Source organism: Giraffa tippelskirchi, chromosome 5 (genome assembly GCF_054371585.1).
Source record: "Giraffa tippelskirchi isolate mGirTip1 chromosome 5, T2T-mGirTip1v1.2.pri, whole genome shotgun sequence".
Lineage (NCBI taxonomy): Eukaryota > Metazoa > Chordata > Mammalia > Artiodactyla > Giraffidae > Giraffa > Giraffa tippelskirchi.
The window spans coordinates 25404904-25429185 of NC_137279.1; the positions used below are offsets into that span (position 1 = coordinate 25404904).

Genomic DNA, 24282 nt, shown 5'->3' on the forward strand with positions numbered 1-24282 from the left:
GAAGCCAACCCACTTCAAGTAGAGAGAGGCCCCTACTCGCTACAATAGGAGAAAGGCTGTGCTCAGCAAGGAAGACCCAGCACAGCCAAAATAAGTAAATAAATAAAATCAGAAAAATACATGATTTTAAATTGTATGAATGTCATTAGTTTGTGTGTATCCTTTTTCTCATAGGCAGTAAACGTTTGATGTTTTCTGAATTTTTCTTCAGCAAATGACCTTATATACACTGGCTCCCCCTTGTAACTTTTGAACAGTTCCTCAGAGTTATCTGAGAAGCCAACTTTCTGACTACAATCATCTGTAAAGAAAGTTGCCAAATAAAACGTATTTGTCATGTTTTAGGTTGTGCATTTTTTGTCATTTGACATCATCTTCCATGACCTTAAACCAACCCACACTGTCCTGTCCCTACTCACCAGAGTTCAAGGAATTAGATGGAAACTGTCAACTAAAACATTAGTCACCAGCTGAAAGTAGAAAGTTATTTTATTTGGTGTGAATATTTAGGATCCAATCCTGGGCTTCCAAGGTGGCTCAGACAGTAAAGCATCTGCCTGGAATGTGGGCGACTAGGGTTGGATCGCTGGGTTGGAAAGATCCCCTGGAAATGGAAATGGAAACCCACTCCAGGGCTCATTTCTGGAGAATACCATGGACAGAGGAGACTGACAGGCTACAATCCATGGGATTACAAACAGCCAGACATGACTGAGCAACTAACTAATATACACATAAGACATAAGATAAGAAGCCTGGGATACGGCATTTCAGTACCTCTGAGAAAATTGCTCCAAGGAAGCAGAAGAGGGAGACAGGCTACATACAAGTTTGTAAAAAAGAGAGCAGGCAATCTGAACATCAAAGATTGTTGTGAAATGAAAAAAAAAAATCAGAAATCAAGTTAAGGAATTTAGCACTATATGTATGGGAAGATGCAAGCCTCTGGGCTCCCTGAATCCATCCCCTCCTATGCACCTCAGCTCTCTGGGATCAAATCCTGTTTCCTTGTTCACCAGAAGGGGTGGCAGACAGCTGCTTCTGGCATTTCCACAGTTTCTCAGTCTTCACCCTGGGGGTGGCAGCATTTGCTAGATTGGAGGTCTGGGAACCCTCATTCCCAGTTTAAGGCCAAAAATCACTGATGGTTGCAATATTTCTCGTATACTGAAATGGAAGGAAATATTTTCATTTCACAAAATATTCTGTGCTTTTTATTCAATTTTATTGTGAACCTAAAGCTGGTCTAAAACATAATGTCTACATTTAAAATATCCTTGGAAGCCTCAAACTCAAATGAGGGATGTCATACAATATTTCCTGACAGTTTCTTTACAACTTTCTCCCCAGGGGTAACTCTAACACGTGGATCTCCCACGTGGACCCACGCAGGTTCATATCAGATCCTAAAAGCACATGTACATGAAAGTCCCATCCCCTCCCAGAGTCTATCATTCCCCGCCCCCACCGCAATCTCGCACCACCACCACCACCACCCTCCGCCCTACTAACACGTTTCTTTTTCCCATTCGCATTGAACAGATGTCTGAAACCCTGTGTCTGTATTCCCTTCATGATGTCCCCAAGTTCTAGATTTCAGTTTCAAGGTGCACAGAGGAAAGCTTCTGGTCGAGGCAACTCCCTAGGCAGGGTCAGGACAGTTGTATATAATGGGCTCCATGTGATGGCATACATCCTCACCACAGTGAGGACAGGGGCTGAGGCTAATCCAGATCATCCTGGGATGTCCCAAGTCTCTCAGAATCTCCAACAGCTGAGCCCGAAGCTGGGCAAGTCTCACTTCCAGGAGAACACCCTGAGGTCTGTAACTCTCCTGAGGGGCAGGATAACGCTCTTGCCTTAAACAGGGCAGCAGAGCGGTGTGTCTCAGCAGCTTCTCCATGACGGCCATGGACAGGAGGTTCCCACACAGGCTGAAGGACCTGAGCTCGGAGCAGCGGCTCAGGGCAGGCAGGAAGGCCTCCAGCTGGGAGTCTGTGATCCCACACACATCTAAGTCCAGTTCCTGGAGGGTGGCTACAACTTTCTCCAGCAGAACTTGGAGGATCTCAGGACTAAAGTCAGTCATGGTGACACAACTCAGATCCAGGCTCTTTAGCTGACTGATGTTTGGGCTCTGGGACAGGTGGGTTAAGTCTGATTCTGTAAGCCAGCACTTGGTTATTGACAGGTTGTCCAAGGGGGGCTTCAGGCACCTGGGGAGAAACCAAACAATTAGTTCTTGGGAACTGCGTGCCAGGTTGCCTACAGCTGATAGACAAAAAGTTTCTACAAAGACTAATGTTAGTCTGACCATCCACTGAGGGTCAACACGCTGACTTGCCCCATCTCATTCTAGTCTGAGGGCTGTTGGCCTCACTGTGGCACCGAGTCCCTTCACAGGATCTGAAAGACACTCTCTCCTCATCTATCAAGCAGAGTACAACATACTCCACTTCCTTCTGAGGATGAGTGAAAATCATGGAATCGCAAGAACACGCTGTGAGGAGAGCCCTAGAGCATCTCCATCAAGTGTGGACATCACTGAATATTAGTGCGGGGAGATGAGATCTAAAAATGGTTTCGGGTAAGGCTTCCTTCAGCCCGAGGTGGAGCTCCAGATCCTACGTCTCTGGCCAGGTGAGGCCCTAGGGAGACATGCATGAGGAACCAACTTTAGAGCACAAAGCAGTCTCTTACAGACGGGGGATTTACAACAGGTTCACCGAGGGCACCAACCTTGGGAGCATAGAGCTTCTCTTCAGGAATGCTCTGACCTGATGTTGTTTCCCCACTTCAGTGTCCTGTTTGCTTATCTATTTTTACCATTTTAAAATAGATGCCTCCAAGTCAGGAGGAAATTACCAACTCTGGGATGCCAACATCCCAGATGGTACTCTCTACCTCCTCACAGGCGCCACTCGATCAGTTTAACCCCCTCCCTTGATTTGCATGGTTGTGGGACACCACACCTCAGGAGAGAGCAACGTGAGAGACGGTCCTTTGGACGTTCTAATGTCGTGTTTCATGTTACCCAGCCAGTGGTCCACACTCACCTGAGCATCTGGTCCAGGCAGCCTTTAAGGAAGGAAGGAGACTCCAGATGGAGATCCCGGAGGTGGCCCAGCCTCCGGAACTGGGAGGTAATTTGCACAACGTGATCGTGCTCCTGCTTCTTGAAGGCAGACACATGGATGTGGGAGAGACGGAGTCTCTGCAAGTTACTCATCTCACCCAGAAAAGGAGCAAACGTGGCCAGGGTGGACAGATTCCAGGTGCAACTCACCTGCACCTCCTGGATACAGTCCAGCTGCACCAGGCTCAGGACCTTCAGGATGCTGTCCATTGGCATTGAAACAATATTCAGCTTCTTACAACATAGGTGGGTGGAAGACTTTCTCTGCTCCACCCACCTAAGGAAGTAGGTGGGGAAGTTGTCCAGGGTCCTTTTCTTCAGGCACAGGTCTATAAAAACCTTCAGTGGAGTCGAGGGTTGCTTTGTCACTGACCTGGGCTCAGCCACTGGTGACATTAGTGAGCTTAAGCACTCATAACTTTTGGCTCCAGACCACATGTTCCAGAAGTTCTGGCCAGTATTTCGTAAATCTAGCACCTGCAGTTTGCACCTCCTGGGAGAGGAAGGAGATGGACGAGGATGCAGTAAAATTCACACAGTTAAAAAACAAAACAACAAAACAAACCCAAAAACAACAGCCTCCCATTTGGACAACTGACTGCCCACCTGTACTGTAACTTAATCTTCCTGACGTCACCAGCTGCCTTACCCTCTTCCCTCTCTGCCTCACTTTCCTCCATCCCCCTTTGCCCTCTTATCCTGTCTGATTATCCACTCTAGTAACTCTAAGCAGGATTGGGTAGAGGTGGGGAATATTCTTTAAGGCTCCCCTTCATTTAAGGCACCATTCGCTATGAGAAGGTATTTCTCATAGCGAACCGAGGCTTCTTCATTGCTCTCTTCAGAACCCTCTGATCCATCCCTTTCCATCTACGTTCTATCACCCCAGCTGTCTTCCTTGGGACTCCCAGGATTTTACCAGGTTCCCATGACAGAGTTACCTGGATCGAACCTTCTGGGCAAGCAGAACATCAAGTGCTTCCAGCACTGCTTGTAGGGGCCCCACATGAGGCAGGTCAATCAGGCCCCCCAGAGGCAGGCGGACAAAGGGCCAGGTTTGCACCATGGCTTTCAAGGTCTCAGTCCGATGTTCGTCAAAGGCTTCCAGGAAGAGGGGCGGGAAGAGCTCCGTGGGCAGACTCTCCAGAGTAGGCAAGTCCAAGTCATTAGCCCTCAGCAAGTGCCTTCCGGCCAGGTCAAGGAGTCTGGGTGGGGTCTCGGCGCTCATCCTGACTCTGCTCCAAAACGACTCCTGTTGAAGCTGCCAGGGATCAAGGGATCCATTTTAGACAATGCAGGAGCACCCCTTAGACCGTCTCCTTTCCCTTCCATGGAATCCATTCAGGGCCAAGGTCACTGTACTAGCAGGGGTGCAAGAGGCACTTAGCCATGGAACACTACAGAGGGCCCAGTGGGGGACAAAGTGCTAACTCTCTGCCTGCTTGGAACACGCATCTCACTAGTACTGAAGAGCCAAAACACGAATGCCAACTGTGTGCTCAATATGCATTTTACATTTCATGAAAAGAACGAAAATTCCAAACTGATGTATTGCATTAATAATATCTGCTCGGGAAAGACATTTAAAATGATTCCAGCTAAATCACTGATGAAAATGAGGTGAGCTTCAGGTAAAACTAGCTTGAGAGGCAAAATCAAAACCTGAAATGCGTTCTTGGGAAAGAAATGATTTTCTTGAAAACTCTCCTTGCCATCCCGAGGCACACGCTCCCCTTCCACATTAGCTTACCTTAAGTAAAGAAAGGACGTCCTTCTCTGAGGGTAGTAACTTACTGCTCTCCTGTGGCTCGCAGGGTGCTCAGACGTGGACACTACGGAGAATTGCAGGGCGCTCAAACGTGGACACTACGGAGAACCCGTCTGCGACTCCAGAGCCAGAAAAGGGCTTTCTATTCCCATCATCCCTCTGTCCCACTGCTAAGCCAATCAGAGACGGCACCTGATTAGTCTATAGAGCTCTCATTGGGTTGATCCTGCTTCGATCTTCATTTTTCTCTATTAGTTGATTGGATCAGATCTACATTCAGGGAGCAGAGATTGATGCGGGGGGCGGGTAATCGAGGATCCTTTATCCATTCGCGATTCACTTCACAAACACGGACTGAATTCTACCATTAGAGTTGAGATACAGACAGTCATAGAGAAGGCAACGGCACCCCACTCCAGTACTCTTGCCTGGAAAATCCCATGGATGGAGGATCCTGGTAGGCTGCAGTCCATGGGGTCGCGACGAGTCGGACATGACTGAGCGACTTCACTTTCACTTTTCACTTTCATGCATCGGAGAAGGAAATGGCAACCCACTCCAGTGTTCTTGCCTGAAGAATCCCAGGGACGGCGGAGCCTGGTGGGCTGCCGTCTGTGGGGTCGCACAGAGTCGGACACGACTGAAGCAACTTAGCAGCAGCAGCAGCATAGACAGTCATGGAGAAGGCAATGGCAACCCACTCCAGTACTCTTGCCTGGAAAAACCCATGGATGGAAGAGCCTGGTAGGCTGCAGTCCATGGGGTCGTGAAGAGTCGGACACGACTGAACGACTTCACTTTCACTTTTCACTTTCATGCATTGGAGAAGGAAATGGCGACCCACTCCAGTGTTCTTGCCTGAAGAATCCCAGGGACGGCGGAGCCTGGTGGGCTGCCGTCTGTGGGGTCGCACAGAGTCGGACACGACTGAAGCGACTTAGCAGCAGCAGCAGCATAGACGGTCATGCTTCCCTTGTATCTCAGCTGGTAAAGAATCTGCCTGCAGTGCGGGAGACCTGGGTTCCATCCCAGGGTGGGGAAGATCCCCTGGAGAAGGGAACGGCAACCCACTGAAGTGTCCTTGCCTGGGGAATTCCATGGACAGAGCAGTCTGGCGGGCTACAGTCCGTAGGGTTCCAAAGAGTCGGACATGACTGAGTGACTAAGCAAACACAGGCCCTCATGCCCTCACTCGCGCGCACACGCACACGCACGCGCACGCGCACACACACACACACACACACACACACACACACACACACACACACAAGAGATGTTCCAGACAGAATAAAGAAATTGTGGGAATAGTCAGGTTTTGTATCATGGACAACACTGGGCCATTTTTTTCTTTTTTAATAAGTAACTTGAGATAATTGAGGCATGAACTGAACACAGAATGGTATGTCATGGAGAACAGCAGTAGATTTTCCATGAGTGTTTCTTTATTTCATTTAATTAATTAAATGAAATTTAATTAATTCATTTAATTAATTTTTATTGGGGTAGATTTATTGAGGTTGCCAAGAGTCAGACATGACTAAGTGACTACGCACATGCATCACTGATGATGATAGGCACAAAAATCCTCAACAAAATACTAGGAGATATTAATAGAAACCAACAATGCAATAAATGGATCATACTGGATCAAGCAGGAGTCACCCCATGGATGCAAGTTTTCTTTAATATATTCAAATCAATGTGACATTTTACATTATTGAACTAAAAAAAAAAATAATAATAATGATCATCTCAATGGATGCCAAACAATCTTTTCACAAAATTCAGCACCCATTTATGATAAAAATGAAAGGATAAATGAAACTGGCAAATGTTAAGCCACACTCAGTAAGAAATATCATGGACTCAAATCAATAAAATTAGAAAGGAAAAAGAAGTTAACAACTGACCCCTTTTTATTTTATGAAAAAACTCTCAGAAAAGTAGGCATAAAGGGAACTTACTTCAGCATAACAAAAGAAATATATGACAAACTCACAGCAAATATCTTTCTTAATGGTGGAAATCTGAAAGCATTTCCTCAAATTTCAGGAACAAGGCAAGGATGTGCACTCTCACTCTTATTATTTGACATAGTTTTGGGAGTCCTAGCTATGGCAGTCAGAGAAGAAAAAGAAATCCAGTTTGTAAAAGACAGAGTAATACTCTCACTGTTTGCAAATGACATGGTATATATGCAAATGACATACTCATTCCTAAAGATGCTACCAGAAACAACTAGAACTCATCAGTGAATTTGGAAACACTGGAGGATACAAAATTAATACACAGAAATCTGTTGCATTCCTATACATTAATAATTGAATATCAGAAAAAACAATTATGGAAATTATCCCATTTAGCATTGCATAAAAATACCTAGGAATAAACCTATATAAGGAGGCAAAAGACGTGCACTCAGAAAACTATAAGATACTGATGAAAGAAGTCAAAGACAGCATGACCAGATGCAGAGATAGACCATGGACTTTTTTGGAAGAGTCAATATTGTCAAATGATTATGCTACCCAAAGCAATCTATAGATTCAGTGCAATCCCTATCAAATTACCAATCACATTTTTCACAGAATTAGAAACAAAAATTTTACAATTTGTACGGAAACAGAAAAGACCATGAATACCCAAGGCAACCTTGAGAAAGAAAAATGGAGTTGTACACATCTAGCTCCTTGACGTCAGACTTTACAACAAAGCTACAGTAATTAAAACAGTGTAGCACTGACCCAAGACAGAAATATAGCACAATGAAGCAGTGTAGAAAGTCCAGTGATAAACCTATGCATCAATGGTCACCTAATCTATGGCAAAGAAGACAAGAGTATACAATGGAATAAAAGACACTCTCTTCAATAAGTGGTGCTGGGAAAACTGGACAGCATAAAAAGAATAAAATTCAAGCACCTACAAACATCAAACACAAAAATAAACCCAAAATGGATTAAACAACTAAATGTTAAGTCCAAAATGTTAGGGCCAAAAGTGATTGTCGTTCAGTTGTGCCCTAGTCTTTGTGACCCAAGTCTTTGTGACCTGTGGACTGCAGCACATCAGGCTCCTTTGTTTATGGGGTTTCCCAGGCAAGAATACTGGAGTGGGTTGCCATTTCCTTCTCCAGGGGATCTTCCCAGCCCAGAGATCAAACCTAGGTTTTCTGCACTACAGGCAGATTTTTTACCAGCTACCAGGGAAGCTACCAGGGAAGCCTGGATACTATAAATGTTAAGTCTGGCTACTATAAAACTCCTGGAGGAAAACAGCAGAACACCCTCGGACACAAATAGCAGCAAGATCTTTTTGGATTGGCTTGGTGAGTAATGAAAGTAAAAACAAAAATAAACAAATGGGACCTAATTAAACTTAAAAGTTCTGGCACAGCAAGGGAACCAAAGCAGAAAGACAACACACAGAATGGGAGAAGATATTTGCAAATGAAGCAACCAGCAAAGGATTAATCTCCAAAATGTACAAAAAGCTCATGCAGCTCAACATATATATATATATATATTAAAAAAAAAAAGCTGAACCACTCACTCAATCATAAAACGGGCAGAAGATCTAAATAGACATTTCTTCAAAGATGACATATAGATGGCCAAAAAGCACATGAAAAGATGCTCAGAGTCACTAATTACTGAAGAAATGCAAATAAAAACTACAATGAGGTATCACCTCACATCATCAGAATACCATCATAAAAATATCTACAGGTAATAAATGCTAGAGAGGTGTGAAGAAAAGGGAACCCTCCTACACTGTTGGTGGGAAAGTAAATTGGTTCAATCACTATGGAGAACAGTATGGCAGTTCCTTAAAAAGCTCAAAATAGAGCGATTATATGATCCAGCAATCCCCGTGGACATACACTGGAGAAAACTATTACATAATCCACCACAATGTTCATTGCAGCACTATTTGCCAAAGCCAAGACACAGAAGCAACCTAAGTGTTCATCAACAGAGGAATAGATAAAGAAGATGTGGTACATATATACAATGGAATGTTAGTCAGTTATAAAAAAGAATGAAATAATGCCAGTTGCAGCAACATGGATGGATCCATATGTTGTCATGCTGAGTAAGCCAGAGAAAAAGACAAATATCAAATGATATTGCCTTTATGTGGGGCCTTTTAAAAATGGTACAAATGAACTTATTTACAAAACTGAAATAGAGTCACAGATCTAGAAAGAAAACTTATAGTTAACAGAAGGAAAGGGAAAAGAATAAATTAAGAATTGGGATTGGGAGAGAACAAGATGGCAGAGGAGTAGGTGGATGTGGAGTACATCTCTCTACACGGATACATCAAGAATACACCTTCCGACACAAAAGTGCATGCAGAACACCAGCTGAGAGCGAACAGGAGTACCTGACCAGCAGAAAAGAATATATAGAACGATGCAAAACTCAGTAGGATGAAGGAACTAGAGGGAAAAACAAGAGTGTTAGTAGGACTGGACCTGCCCTCGGTGGGTGGGGGAACTGAAGCAGGAGTTCAACCCCCACATCAGGGCAATTGTCTGAGTCAGAGAAGAAACATTTAAGGCTGAGAGTTACACAGTTGATCTGTGGCAGCCTAAATGGAATGAGAATCAAACAGTCCTTCCACAGCCATGCATATCCGGGACAGGGTCGCCGGTCTCCTAGAAGGCATGGTGGCTGGGAGCTGGAGTTTAGGGATTCTGAAACAATCGCAAGGGAAGGGCTGCTGTTGACTGTGGAGAGTCAGATCGAGGGGCTATGAGGGAGGAGATTGTGGTGGGAAATGCCTGTGGAGGGAAGCCAGGCAGCCATGGAAGCAAGGCAATACTGCTGAGTCAGGTGTAGGGGGTGGAGCCATCAGCATAGCCTCTCTCTCCCCACATGCCAGTATCCGGAGTTGAACAATAGAGAGGCTGGCTCATCAAACGCCTGACTCACTGAACTACAGAGCAGGACCCCACCCAGGGTGCCGCATTAAGTGCCTGATCTGAGTGCCTGAACAGTTAACAGAGCTACAGAGAAAGACTGGCCAAAGAGGCCTTCTGATCACCAGCTACAAGAGGCTCGAAAAAATACTCTGATAGGGCCATAACTCCTTCAGAGGAGGCAATCTGTAGCCCTGCACACTTGACACCGACAGGGTACCTGCAAGCCAAGCAGCTGCACTCCCTTCATGCTCAACTCTCACTGGGGCAAAGCTGCCATAGGCAAAAAAAGTCTTGCGTTTATGCATGTGGGGTCGCTTTGGTGGTGTCCAGCTCTTCACAACCTTGTAGACTGTGGCCAAAAGGCTTCTCTGTCAGGGAGTTCTCCAGGCAAGAATCCTGGAGCTTATGGGCCAGTACTGGTTGCCATAGCCTTCTAGAGCACTGTATTTCCTGCTTCCCTAGCCATCAACTCCCCTGAGTACCTGGTGCTGCCAGAACCCATGCGACCCAAGAAGCTGCACCACGTCCATACCTGGCCCACACAGAAGCAAACCCAAGTCCTCCAGGGCAGGCTCAGGAGCAAACCCACATGCAGAGGTGGAAATAAAGCCACAATTGAAACCCAGGGGCAGTGTGGCTAAGGAAGAAGACCTAAAACCTTCCCACCAGCTATGCAAGCTGCAGATTAAATCCACATGATCAACTAGGCAGACTCTGTCTATGGAATGTATAAAAAGACATTGAGAGCTCCCACAAAAGAAAACACACTAATTCTGATAGCTGTGGACATTGGAGGCAAGAACACACAGGAATAGGACCAGATTAGAATCTGAGCTGCCCCCATAGCAGGTCCAGAGATCAGCACAGTGTTGGAGGGCATCCTAGGAAGTTAAGGTGGACTGTGACTCCCAGCAAGGGAAAGGACTCTGACAGTAGTGACTCAAGAAAAACATTTATTATTCTTAGGTTTTTGACTTGTTCTGTGAATTCTTTTGGACTTTTTTTTGTTTTTATCCTTTTTTCCCTGCTCTCTGACGTAGTTGTCCATTTTCTTGGCACTATGAAATCTAATTAAGCTTTTGAGCTTTTTTTTTCTTTTCTTTTCTCAGTCACATTTTTTATTGTTATTATAAACCTCTGCCTTACGTTAGGCTTTTGCAGTTCTATGGAGTTTTCCTTTTTTATCTCTTTTCTGTTTTTTTAATTTTAGCTTTTAATTTTTTAAACCTATGATTATTTTTTCTACATCTATTCCTTTGTTTGCTTTTCCTACTGTTCTTTCCCCCTTGCAGTTAATCTTTCATGTGTATAAATCGCTTTATCTACCTCTGTTTAACTTTGTATATCCTTTCTTTCTTTACTTTCTTTCCTTCCCTCTTAACACATTTGTTAGTTTTATTTTCATTACTTTATTCCCCAATTGACATGTTGCTTTAGTTTTGTTTTCCGGTTTGTGCTTTGGTTACTTTTGTTCTTAACTGGTAGATATAATTTTTTATTTCCTTTGTTCGCTGGGTCAATCTATTGTACTGTATTTTTATTGGACTGTTTTCATTTTGCTTATGGGTATATATGTATATGTGTATATTCAGTCACACTTTTATTGTTGTTATAAAATTCTGCCTCTACACTGGGCTTTTGCAGTTCTGTGGAGTTTTCCTTTTTTTCATGTTTTTCTTTCTCTTCCTTTTTTCTTTTCTCTTTTTAATAATTTTAATTTTTTTAAATCTATTACATTTTTTCTATATTTATTCCTTCGTTTGCCTTTCCTACTATGTTTCCCCTTTCAGGTAACCTTTATATATATAAATTTTCATCTACCTCTATTTAACTTTGCATGTCTATTCTTTCTTTCTTTACTTTCTTTTCCTCTCAACATGTTTGTTAGTTTTGTTTTCATTGCTTTATTCCCCACTTGGCACCTCACTTTAGTTTTGTTTTCCAGTTTATGCTTTAGTTAGTTTTGTTCTTAAATGGTAAATATAATTTTTTATTTCCTTTGTTCACTGGGTCATTCTACTGTACTTTATTTTTGTTGGACTGTTTTGACTTTGCTATGAGTGTATATGTATATGTGTATATTCCATTATTTTAATTATTATCTGCCTGATTTTGTAACTGCCATTTGTCTGGGGCTCATCTTTGGTTTCTCATTTTTGACTATTTGTTTTAATCTCACTAAGTGCCATAACAAACCACTTGTGGAATCTTTGTTCCTGAACAGAAATCTAGCCCTGAGCCTTTAGAGTGGAAGCGCTGACTCCAAGACCCTAGACTACCAGAGAACTAACCCTAGGGAGGATCAAATAGTGAGAACTCACACAAAGGAAACCGCCTGAATACAAGACCCTGCATCCAAGCACCCAACCACCAGTAGCACCCTGTGCAGGACGCCTTATCTAAAAAACAAACAAAGCAAAAATACAAACCCAGTCATCAGCAGACAGGATAACCACCTCACTCAGCCTTGCCAATCAGAGGAAAATCAAAGAAACATACCAAAAAAAAAAAAAAAGCCTCAGCACAAATCTCACTCTATACAAAGCTTACACAAACCACTGGACCAGCCTTAGGAGAGCCAAAACCAAAAGGAAGAAAGAATTAAACCTTGAAGCCTGGGAAAAGGAGACCTCAAACACAGTAAGTTTAAAAAAAAATAATGAAAAGGCAAAGAAATACTACACAAATGAAGGAACAAACTAGAAACACAGAAATCCAAACAAATGAAGGGGAAATAGGTAAACTACTGAAAAAGAATTCAGAATAATGATAATAAAGATGATCAAAAACCTTGAAAGTAAAATGGAGAAAATGCAAGACTCAATTAGCAAAGATCTAGGAGAATTAAAAAATAAACCTGCAGAGACAAACACAATTACTGAAATTAAAAATACTCTAGAAGGAATCAATAGAATATCTGAGGCAGAAGAACAAACCAGTGAGCTGGAAGGTAAAATGGTGGAAATAACTTCTGAAGAGCAGAATAAAGCAAAAAGAATGAAAAGAACTGAGAATAGTCTCAGAGACCTCTGGAACAATATCAAATGCACCAACATTCAAATTATAGTGGTCCCAGAAGAAGAAAAGAAAAAAATAAAGGGTATGAGAAAGTTTCTGAAGAGATTGTAGTTGAAAATTTCCCCAAAATGGAAAAGGAAATAATCAAGTCCAAGAGGCACAAAGAGTTCCATACAGGATAAACCGAAGGAGAAACACACCAAGACATATACTAATCAAACTAACAAAGACTAAACACAAAGAAAGAATATTAAAAGCAGCAAAGGAAAAGCAACAAGTAACATACAAGGGAAACCCCATACGTTTAACAGTTGTTCTTTCAGCAGAAACTCTGTAGGCCAGAAGGGAATGGGAGGATATATTTAAAGTACTGAAAGGGAAAAATATACAACCAAGATTACATTACCCAGCAAGGCTCTCATTCAAAATTGATGCAGAAATAAAAAGTTTTTCAGAAAAGCAAAAGTTAAGAGAATTCAGTACCACCAAACCAGCTTTACAACAACTGCTAAAGGGACTTATGTAGTCAAGAAAAACAAGAGAAGAAAAAAAATTTACAAAATCAATCCCAAACAATTAAGAAAATGGCAACAGGAACATATATATCAATAATTACTTTAAATGTAAATAGATTAAATTCTCCAACCAAAACACAGACTGGCTGAATGGATACAAAAACAAGATCCATATATTTGCTGTCTACAAGAAACCCACTTCAGACCTAAAGACACATATAGACTGAAACTGAGAGGATGGAAAGATATATTTCATGCAAATGGGAAGCAAAAGAATGCTGGAGTATCAATCCTCATATCAGACAAAATAGACCTTAAAATAAAGAAGAATACAAGAGATAAGGAAGGACACTACATAATGATCAAGGAATCAATCCAAGAGGAAGACATAACAATTGCAAACACCTATGCACCCAACATAGGAGCACCTCAATACATATAAGACAAACCCTAACAAACATAAAAGGAGAATTTGACAGTAATGCAATAATAATAGGAGATTTTAACACCCCTCTCACACCAATGGACAGATCATCAAAACAGAAAATTAATAAGGACACACAAATCTTAAATGATACATTACACGAGATAGCTCTCATTGATATCTTCAGGACATTCCATACAAATGCGGAAGAATACACCTTCTCAAGTGCACATGGAACATTCTCCAGGACAGACCACATCTTGGTTCACAAATCAAACCTCAGTAAATTTAAGAAAATTGAAATTGTATCAAGCATTTTCTTCGACCACAACTCTATGAGACTAGGTATCAATTACAAGAAAAAAATTGTAAGAAACACAAACACATGGAGATTAAACAATAGGTTTCTAAATAATCAACAGGTTACTGAAGAAATCAAAAAGGAAATAAAAAAATTCTAGAAACAAACGACAGTGAAAACAGGACAACTCAAAACTTATGGGATGCAGCAAAAGCAGTTCTAAGGGGGAAGTTTATAGCAATACAATCCTATTTCAAGAAAAAAGAAAAACATTGAATAGACAACATAACTTTACACCTAAAACAACTGGAAAAAGAACAACAACAGCAAAAAAAACACACCAAAATTAGTAGAAGGAAAGAAATCGTGAAGATCCGAGCAGAAATAAAGGAAATGATAGTAAAGATTAATAAAACTAAAAGCTGGTTCTTTGAGAAGATAAACAAAATTGACAAACCTTTAGCCAGATTCATCAAGAAAAAAAGAGAGAAGAATCAAATCAACAAAATCAGAAATAAAAAAGGAAAGGTTACAACAGATTGTGCAGAAGCACAAAGGATTATAAGAGACTATTATGAACAACCATATTGTAATAAAATGGATAACCTGGAAGAAATGGACAGATTCTTAGAAAAGTTCAATCTTTCAAGACTAAACCAGGAAGAAATATAAACTGTGAACAACCAAATGACAAGCACTGAAATTGAAGCTGTGATTAAAAAAAAAATCTCCCCAAAACAAAAGCCTAGGACCAGATGGCTTCACAGGAGAATTCTATCAAACATTTAGAGAAGAGCTAATTCCTGTCCTTGTAAAACTCTTTCAAAAAATTGCAGAGGAAGGAACACTTCCAAATTCATTCTATGAGGCCATCATCACCCTGATAGCAAAACCAAAGACAACACAAAAAAAAGAAAACTACAGACCAATATCACTGATGAACATAGATGCAAAAATCCTCAACAAAATCTTAGCAAACAGAATTCAGCAACACATCAAAAAATTCATGCACCATGATCAAGTTGGGTTTATTCTAGGGATGTAAGCATTCTTCAACATATGCAAATCAATCAATGTGATACACCATATTAACAAATTGAAAGATAAAAACCATATGATAATCTCAACAGATGTAGAAAAAGCCTTTGACAAAATTCAGCACACATTTATGATGAAAACTCTTCAAAAAATGGGCATAGCAGGAACCTACCTCAACAGAGTAAAGGCCATATATGATAAGCCTACAGCAAACATTATTTTCAATGGTGAAAAACTTAAAGCATTCCCTCTAAGATCGGAAATAAGACAAGGATGTCCACTCTCACCACTATTATTCAATATAGTTTTGAAAGTCCTAGTTACAGCAATCAGAGAAGAAAAAGAAATAAAAGAAATCCAGAACAGAAAAGAAGAAGCAAAGCTCTCACTGTTTGCAGGTGACGTGATACTGCACATAGAAAGCTCTAAAGATAGTATCAGAAAATTACTAGAGCTAATCAGTGAATTTAGCAAAGTTGCAGGATACAAAATCAATACACAGAAATCACTTCCATTTCTATATACTAACAATAAAAAATCAGAAGGAGAAATTAAAGAATTGATCCCATTCACCACTGCAACAAAAATAATTAAATATCTAGGAATAAACTTACCCAAAGAGACAAAAGAACTGTACACAGAAAATTATAAGACACTGATGAAGAAATCGAAGATGACATAAACAGATGAAGAGATACTTCATGTCCCTGAGTAGGAAGAATCAATATTGTGAAAATGACTATACTACCAAATACAATCTACAGATTCAATGTGATCCCTATCAAATTACCAATGGCATTTTTCACAGAACTAGAACAAAAAAATTTCACAGTCCATATGGAAACACAAAAGACCCGAAATAGCCAAAGCAGTCTTGAGAAAGAAGAATGGAGCTGGAGGAATCAACCTTCCTGATTCAGATTATACTACAAAGCTAAAGTCATCAAGACAGTATGGTACTGGCACAAAAACAGAAATATAGACCAGTGGAACGAGACAGAAAGCCCAGAAATAAATACATGCACCTGTGGGTACCTTATTTTTGACAAAGGAGGCAAGAATATACAATGGGGCAAAGACAGCCTCTTCAATAAATGGTGCTGGGAAAATTGGACAGCTACATATAAAAGAATGAAATAAGAACACTTCTAACACCATACACAAAGATAAACTCAAAATGGGTTAAAGACCTAAATGTAAGACCAGAAACTATAAAACTCTTAGAGGAAAACATAGGCAGAACACTTGATGACATAAATCAAAGCAAGATCTTCTATGACTCACCTCCTAGAGTAATGGAAATAAAAACAAAAGTAAACAAGTGGGACCTGATTAAGCTTAAAAGCTTCTGCACAGCAAATGAAACTATAAGCAAGGTGAAAGACAAACCTCAGAATGGGAGAAAATAATAGCAAATGAAACAACTGACAAAGGATTAATTTTCAAAATATACAAGCAGCTCATAAAACTCAATACCAGAAAAACAAACAACCCAATCAAAAAGTGGGAAAAAGACCTAAACAGACATTTCTCCAAGGAAGACATACATATGGCTAATAAACACATGAAAAGATGCTCAACATTGCTCATTATTAGAGAAATGCACATCAAAACTACAATGAGATGTCACTTCACACTGGTCAGAATTGCTGGAGAGGGTATGGAGTAAAGGGAACGCTCTTGCACTGTTGGTGGGAATGTAAATTGATACAGCCACTATGGAAAATGGTATGGAGATTCCTTAAAACACTAGGAATAAAACCACCATATGATCCAGCAGTCCCACTCCTAGGCATATGCCCTGAGGAAACCAAAATTGAAGGAGACACATGTACTGCATTGTTCATTGCAGCACTATTTACAATAGCTAGAACATGGAAGCAACCTAGATACCCATCAAGAGATGAATGGATAAAGAAGTTGTGGTACATATACACAATGGAATATTACTCAGCCATAAAAAGGAATGCATTTGAGTCAGTTCAGATGAGGTGGTTGAACCTAGAGCCTACTATACACAGTGAAGTGAGTCAGAAAGAGAAAGATAAATATCACATTCTAATGCACATATATGGAATCTAGAAAAATGGTACTGAAATATTTACAGGGCACAATGGAGTAACACATATAGAGAGCAGACTTATGGACATGGGGAGAGGAGAGGAGAGGGAGAGATGTATGGAAAGAGTAACATGGAAACTTACATTACCATATGTAAAATAGATAGCCAATGGGAATTTGCTGTATGGCTCAGGAAACTCAAATAGGAGCTCTGTATCAACCAAGAGGGGTGGGATGGGGAGGGTGATGGGAGGGAGGCTCAAAAGGGAGGGAATATATGTACACCTCTGGCTGATTCATGTTGATTTTAGAAAACTCAACCTTCAGGAAACTAAGATCATGGCATCTAGTCCCATCACTTCATGGCAAATAGATGGCGAAAGAATGGAAACAGTGACAGATTTTATTTTCTTGGGCTCCAAAATCACTGAAGATGGTGACTACAGCCATGAAAGTAAACGAGCTTGTTTTCTCCTTGAAAGAAAAGCTATGGCCAACCTAGACAGCATATTAAAAAGCAGAGACATTACTTTGTCGACAAAGGTCAAAGCTACTGTTTTTCCAGTAGTCATGTATGGATGTGAGAGTTGGACTATAAAGAAAGCTGAGCGCAGAAGAATTGATGCTTTTGCACTGTGGTGTTGAAGAAGACTCTTGAGAGTCCCTTAGACTGCAAGGAGATCCAACCTGTCCAACCTAAAGGAAATCAGTCCTGAATACTCATTGGAAGTTCTGATGCTGAAGCTCCAAAAATTTGACCACCTGATGCAAAGAACTGACTCATTGGAAAAGACCCTCATGCTGGGAAAGATTGAATGTGGGAAGAGAAAGGGACGACAGAGGATGAGATTGTTGGATGGCATCACTGACTCGATGGACATGAGTTTGAGTAAGCTCCAGCTCCAGGGAAGCCTGGCGTGCTGCAGTGCATGGGGGTGGCAAAGAGTTGGACATGACTGAGTGATTGAACTGAAAAAGAAACAGCTCCTGTTTACAGCAAGATGGTAATGGATCCAAAGTGGGGCCAGAGCCCATTGAGCACTGCAGGGGGCAAGGACCACCAACCCAGACACCTGGCCTTTTAAAAAAGCACAAAGGGCAAGACATTTCAGGGCAAGAAGAGATCTGAGTTGGGAGAGTAAAAGACTTACTGGACCTGAGAAAAACTTTGTCAGCTCCAGCGCTCCAACAAGAGAGCCACAGAGGGGAGGGCCTCTGCAGGGAACTAGTCCCAAGGGTCTCCTAAAAGGTGTCACCTCTAGGAAGAGCAGGAGTCAGGGTCCTCCTCTGTAACCCGGGTGGAGTTGCCTCCTGCATTCCTGGATGCCTAATGGATCCAGAAGAGCAGTGCAAACTGTTCACACAGCAGTGCAAACTGACTATGCCTTGAGGTTAGTCATAAAACTCCAAATAACTCAGAGGAATTTGAGATGATTTCCTTTATTACTGCTGCTTTCAGTGGAAGGGTGTCTCAACATTGTAGCCATGCTCCAGGTTCTAGGAGAGGAGACATTGGTAGGCTGCAGAGAGAGAGGGCTCTGAGCCGGCTTGTGCTGGGAGAGGGAACTGGATGCACAGAAAAACATTCTAAACGCCAGAGCAGGGAGCCAGAAGATGTTTTGGAATCTCACTTGGGATCCTGTTACTGGAGAATCGGGACAGAACAACTCCCTGATGGGCTCAAGGGGCTGCTCTGACCTGTGCAGCAAATAAGGCCATGAGGAGAAGCAACCAAGATGGCAGAAATGCTAAACCTAGGCTCCTCACCAGACTCTGGGGGTCCTACTGGCCCAGAACTGGGGGAGGAAGGATGGTATCTCTGTACACATAGGCTCACTTCTCCTTGACACAGAGTATGTCTCCTGAGCAAACAGGCTCTGTGTGGAGGTGAACAGAGGATGTTACACTCTACTCAGGGGGAAGAGAGAGGGCTGGGATTTTATAGTTTCTAGAATACTCCAACACTTGGACTACTTCTACCTCTTTGGATCTCACAGAAGCTGGAATCTCATACAAACATCCTCAGCTTGGACCCTGCTATTTCTTCATTTTCACTGACATCACGTGGAGTCTGTCAGTCAGTCCATCCTAACAACTTAGGTTGTCTGACAACTCAGGGGCCTTCTGAACCTTTCAACTGAGGGAATCTACCAATTATTCACAGCATGGATGTCACAACTTCCTCTCCCAAGCCCAGCCCTGAATCCACCAAGCTAAAAATTTGGAAATGAGCAGTGAACTTTACATTTTCTACGCAGCTTACTTGAGGTAGTGGGTAAAAAGTGCCGACACTCTTGCTCATCCAGTCTGTGGTCAGTAAACAGAGATGTTCAAGATTATCATTGTTACTAAGTCACTCTATGGAAGGTCATTAATAAAGGCTTTTGGTAGCCTGGGAGTTAAAATGTCTAATGAGTACAATCCAATTTAAGCTTACTTTATGCAAAGGCCACTTATATCTGTGATAAAAATATGTTAAAGGAATCCTCTGGAAGGATACCAAGGTAGAGAACACAACTCAAAACTCCTAGTCTTGGATTTCCCTGATATTTCAGTAGACAAGTGTCTGTCTGCCAAGGCGGGTGATATGGATTTGATCCCTGGTTGAGGAGATTCCCCATGCTGCCAGGCAACTAAGCCCGTGTGCCACAACTACTGAAACCTTTGTGCCTTAGAGACTGTGTTCTGAAACAAGAGAAGCCAGAACATCCCAATAAAGAGTAGCCCCTGCTCACTGCACTAGACTGGTGCAGCAACGAAGACCCAGTGTAGCCAAAATTAAATTAATGAATGAATAAAGTAAAACCCCTAGCTTTCTTTGGTTGTTTATAACTGAAATACTTGGACATCTCAGTGAATGGAGGAAAGAAAGGCATGGAGATTTCTTGGGGGTAGAGGGGGAGTTTTGTTTTCTCTGCATCCTGAAACTGCAAAAAATCTCTGTGAGATGCAGCCCGGGGTGGGAGTCTTCTCTGTACATGGCAGATCCTTAATATACTTATATATAGAGAGTGTGTCTGAATTTTGTAGTGAAAGGTGTTGGTATTTGTGAACAGTGCATACTATGAGGAGAAGAACAGAATTTTATTTTGTGGGGAATAGCATCACTTTCGGAGAAGGCAATGGCACCCCACTCCAGTACTCTTGCCTGGAGAATCCCATGGACGGAGGAGCCTGGTGGGCTGCAGTCCATGGGGTCGCTAAGAGTCGGACACGACTGAGCGACTCCACTTTCACTTTTCACTTTCATGCATTGGAGAAGGAAATGGAAACCCACTCCAGTGTTCTTGCCTGGGGACTTACAGGGAAGGGGGAGCCTGGTGGCTGCCATCTATGGGGTCGCACAGAGTCGGACACGACTGAAGCAACTTGGCAGCAGCAGCAGCATCACTTTGGTCAGAATTTTTGTTGAACTTCTCTAATTTTGAAGAAATAGAATTATCAAAATATACGTGGGAAAAAGCCTATAGGATTATGGTTTGGCTACCAAGCCCCAAGGAAAATGGCTGTGGCAAATTGCCATCTAAGAGTAACTTCTGTGCATGCTGACCTGCGTGTGTGTGCTACATCACTTCAGTCATGTCCAATTCTTTGCGACCCTATAGACTGCAGCCCACCAGACTTCTCTGTCCGTGAGATTTGCCAGGCAAGAATACTGGAGTGGGTTGCCATGCCCTCCAGGGATCTTTTCGACCCACGATTAAAACCGGGTCTCTTTCATCTCCTGTATTAATAAGTGTTCTTTGCCACTAGTCATGTGGGAAGAACCTAAAGGAAAATGCATATTGGCAGCAGCTGCCACCCTGTATATAATATATCATCACCCTGCTTATTTAACTTCTAAGCAGAATATCTCATGCAAAATGCCAGGCTGGATGAAGCACAAGCTGGAATTAAGATTGCTGGGAGAAATATTGGAAATAAAAGCAAAAATAAACAAATGGGACCTAATTAAAATTAAAAGCTTTTGCACAACAAAGGAAACTATAAGCAAGGTGAAAAGACAGCCTTCAGAATGGGAGAAAATAATAGCAAATGAAGCAACAGACAAACAATTAATCTCAAAAATATACAAGCAACTCCTGCAGCTCAATTCCAGAAAAATAAACGACCCAATCAAAAAATGGGCCAAAGTACTAAACAGACATTTCTCCAAGGAAGACATACAGATGGCTAACAAACACATGAAAAGATGCTCAACATCACTCATTATTAGAGAAATGCAAATCAAAACCACAATGAGGTACCATTTCATGCCAGTCAGAATGGCTGCTATCCAAAAGTCTACAAGCAATAAATGCTGGAGAGGGTGTGGAGAAAAGGGAACCCTCTTACACTGTTGGTGGGAATGCAAACTAGTACAGCCACTATGGAGAACAGTGTGGAGAGTCCTTAAAAAACTGGGAATAAAACTGCCATACCACCCAGCAATCTCACTGCTGGGCATACACACCGAGGAAACCAGACTTGAAAGAGACGCGTGTACCCCAACGTTCATCGCAGCACTGTTTACAATAGCCAGGACATGGAAGCAACCTAGATGTCCATCAGCAGACGAATGGATAAGGAAGCTGTGGTACATATACACAATGGAATATTACTCAGCCATTAAAAAGAATACATTTGAATCAGTTCTATTGAGATGGATGAAACTGGAGCCCATTATACAGAGTGAAGTAAGCCAGAAAGAAAAACACCAATACAGTATACTAATGCATATATATGGAATTTGAAAGATGGTAACGATAACCCTATATGCGAGACAGAATAAGAGACACAGATGCATAGAACAGTCTTATGGACTCTGAGGGAGAAGGTGAGGGTGGGACGTTCTGAGAGAATAGCATTGGAACATGTATATTAGCGTATGTGAAACAGAACACCATTCCAGGTTCGATGCGTGAGACAAGGGCTCAGGGCCGGGGCAATGGGATGACCCAGAGGGATGGGATGGGGAGGGAGGTGGGTGGGGGTCCAGGAAGGGGAACACATGTAAACCCATGGCTGATTCATGTCAATGTATGGCAAAAACTATTACAATATTGTAAAGTAATTAGCCCCCAACTAAAATAAATAAATTTATAAAAAAAAAAAAAAAGAGTTGGTTACAATGTATACCATATGCCAATAGACTAGGAAGATAAAGCCCTTAAGATTTATTCTGTGTCAAGAGTACACCTGCCCATATGATGTAACAAAAGTTAATTATTCATCAAAAAAAAAAAAAGATTGCTGGGAGAAATATCAATAACTTCAGATATGCAGATGACACCACCCTTACGGTAGAAAACAAAGAGGAAATAATGAGCCTCTTGATGAAGGTGAAAGAAGAGAGTGAAAAAGCTTAAAACCCAAAATTCACAAAATGAAGATCATGGGATCTAGTCCCATCACTTCATGGCAAATAGATGGGGAAACAATGGAAACAGTGGTGGTGGTTCAGTCAGTAAGTCATGTCTGACTCTTGCCACCCCATGCACTGTAGCCTGCCAGGCTCCTCTGTCCACGGGATTCTCCAGGCAAGAATACTGGAGTGGGTTACCATTTCCTTCTTCAGGGGATCTTACTGACCCAGGAATGGAACCTGGGTCTCCTGCATAGCAGGCAGATTCTTTACTTGCCCGCAGCTATGAGGGAAGCTCAGCTATGAGGGAAGCCCACATTATTTCCTTGGGCTGCAAAATCACTGAGATGATGACTGCAGCTATGAAAGTAAAAGAGCTTGCTTGCTCCTTAGAAGAAAAGCTATGACCAACCTAGACAGCATATGAAAAAGCAGAGACATTACCTTGCTGACAAAGGTCCCTATAGTCAAAGCTATACTTTTTCCAGTAGTCATGTATGGATGTGAGAGTTGGATCATAAAGAAGGCTGAGCACCAAAGAATTGATGCTTTCTAACTGTGGTGTTGGAGAAGATGCTTGAGAGTCCCTTGGACTACAAGGAGATCCAACCAGTCAATCCTAAAGGAAATCAACCCTGAATATTCATTGGAAAGACTGATGCTGAAGCTGAAGCTCCAATATTTTGGCCACCTGATGGGAACAGTGGACTCCCTGGAGAAGACCCTAATGCTGGGAAAGAAGGAAGGCAGGAGGAGAAGGGGATAACAGAGGATAAGATGGTTGGATGGCATCACTGACTGGCTGGACATGCGTTTGAGTAAGCTCCAGGAGTTGGTGATGGACAGGGAAGCCTGGCATGTTGCAGTCCATGAGGTGGCAAAGAGTCGGATATGACTGAGCAACTGAACAACAAAAGCAAACAGTTGCCACAAGAAGGACGTGGTTCGGTGCAAGTCAACTAGTTCACTTACCTCCCGTCGGTAAGTTCTCAAACAGCCTGTAGGGCCCACCATCAGTGCCTCTCAGTCTTGGAAATGTCTGGCTTCCCAGGGCTCACAACTCTCCCTACGCTCACATTCTCAGATTTAATCTTTTCATGTCAGTTTTCTCTGCTGATCTCATCTTTATGGAAAGAAACACTCTCAAAAGTAACAGTTTCCTTTTTAACATCTAAACCCCACCAAAATTCTTTTAGTCTCCCTCCTCCCCAAGAGGAAAAAAAAAAACAAATCCAGACAAAACGTATTTTATTCTGTTTGGGTCATTCACAGGGTCCCTTTAGGAATGACCCCCTCCACACTGGCTGGCCAGTCCCCACCCTTGCCTCCTTACTGTGATTTTGAGCCAGCTCTTACAGAGAAGCTCTGACTTAATCCCAGAAGACCAAGCACATTCCCAATTACATTTCCCTTTAATAGGTTCATGATCTGCTGTTTCCAATGTAAAACAAAAGTCACAACTTGATGTTGTTGTTGCTTAGTCAATAAGCTGTGTCTGACTCTTTTTTGACCCCATGGACTGTAGCTCACCAGGCTCCTCTGTCCATGAGATTTTCCAGGCAAGAATACTGGGTTTCCATTTCCTTCTTCAGGGGATCTTCCCAACACAGGAATGGAACCCATCTCCTGCTTGGATTCTTTGCCACTGAGCCACCTGGGAAGCCCCAGTAAGTGACCCATTTAGAAGAACTCAACCAGTGTTCATAGAGTGAATCCATGGTTGAGCATTTGACTCTCCTTCCCCCAT

At 42.1% G+C, this 24282-nt stretch overlaps 1 protein-coding gene across 1 annotated transcript; it reads right to left on the reverse strand.

Moving 5' to 3' along the window:
- Window positions 1–1203: 1203 nt before the first annotated feature.
- LOC145504855 (PRAME family member 12-like) lies at window positions 1204–6144 on the reverse strand. The gene is made up of 4 exons (XM_081486180.1): window positions 4887–6144; window positions 4078–4397; window positions 3057–3629; window positions 1204–2216 (listed from the first exon to the last, which is right to left on the reverse strand). Exons 2-4 carry the CDS (start codon window positions 4362–4364, stop codon window positions 1643–1645), a joined length of 1434 nt encoding a protein of 477 aa, XP_081342306.1. The 5' UTR covers window positions 4365–4397; window positions 4887–6144; the 3' UTR covers window positions 1204–1642.
- Window positions 6145–24282: the final 18138 nt, after the last annotated feature.

Coding starts and splice junctions, on each gene's coding strand:
- LOC145504855 (XM_081486180.1), bottom strand. CDS start 4,364: ATGAGCGCCGAGACCCCACCCAGACTCCTTGACCTGGCCGGAAGGCAC. Junction 3,630..4,077: donor GCCCAGAAGGTTCGATCCAG/GTAACTCTGTCA, acceptor TTCCTCTCCCAG/GAGGTGCAAACTGCAGGTGC. Junction 2,217..3,056: donor TGCCTGGACCAGATGCTCAG/GTGAGTGTGGAC, acceptor GTTTCTCCCCAG/GTGCCTGAAGCCCCCCTTGG.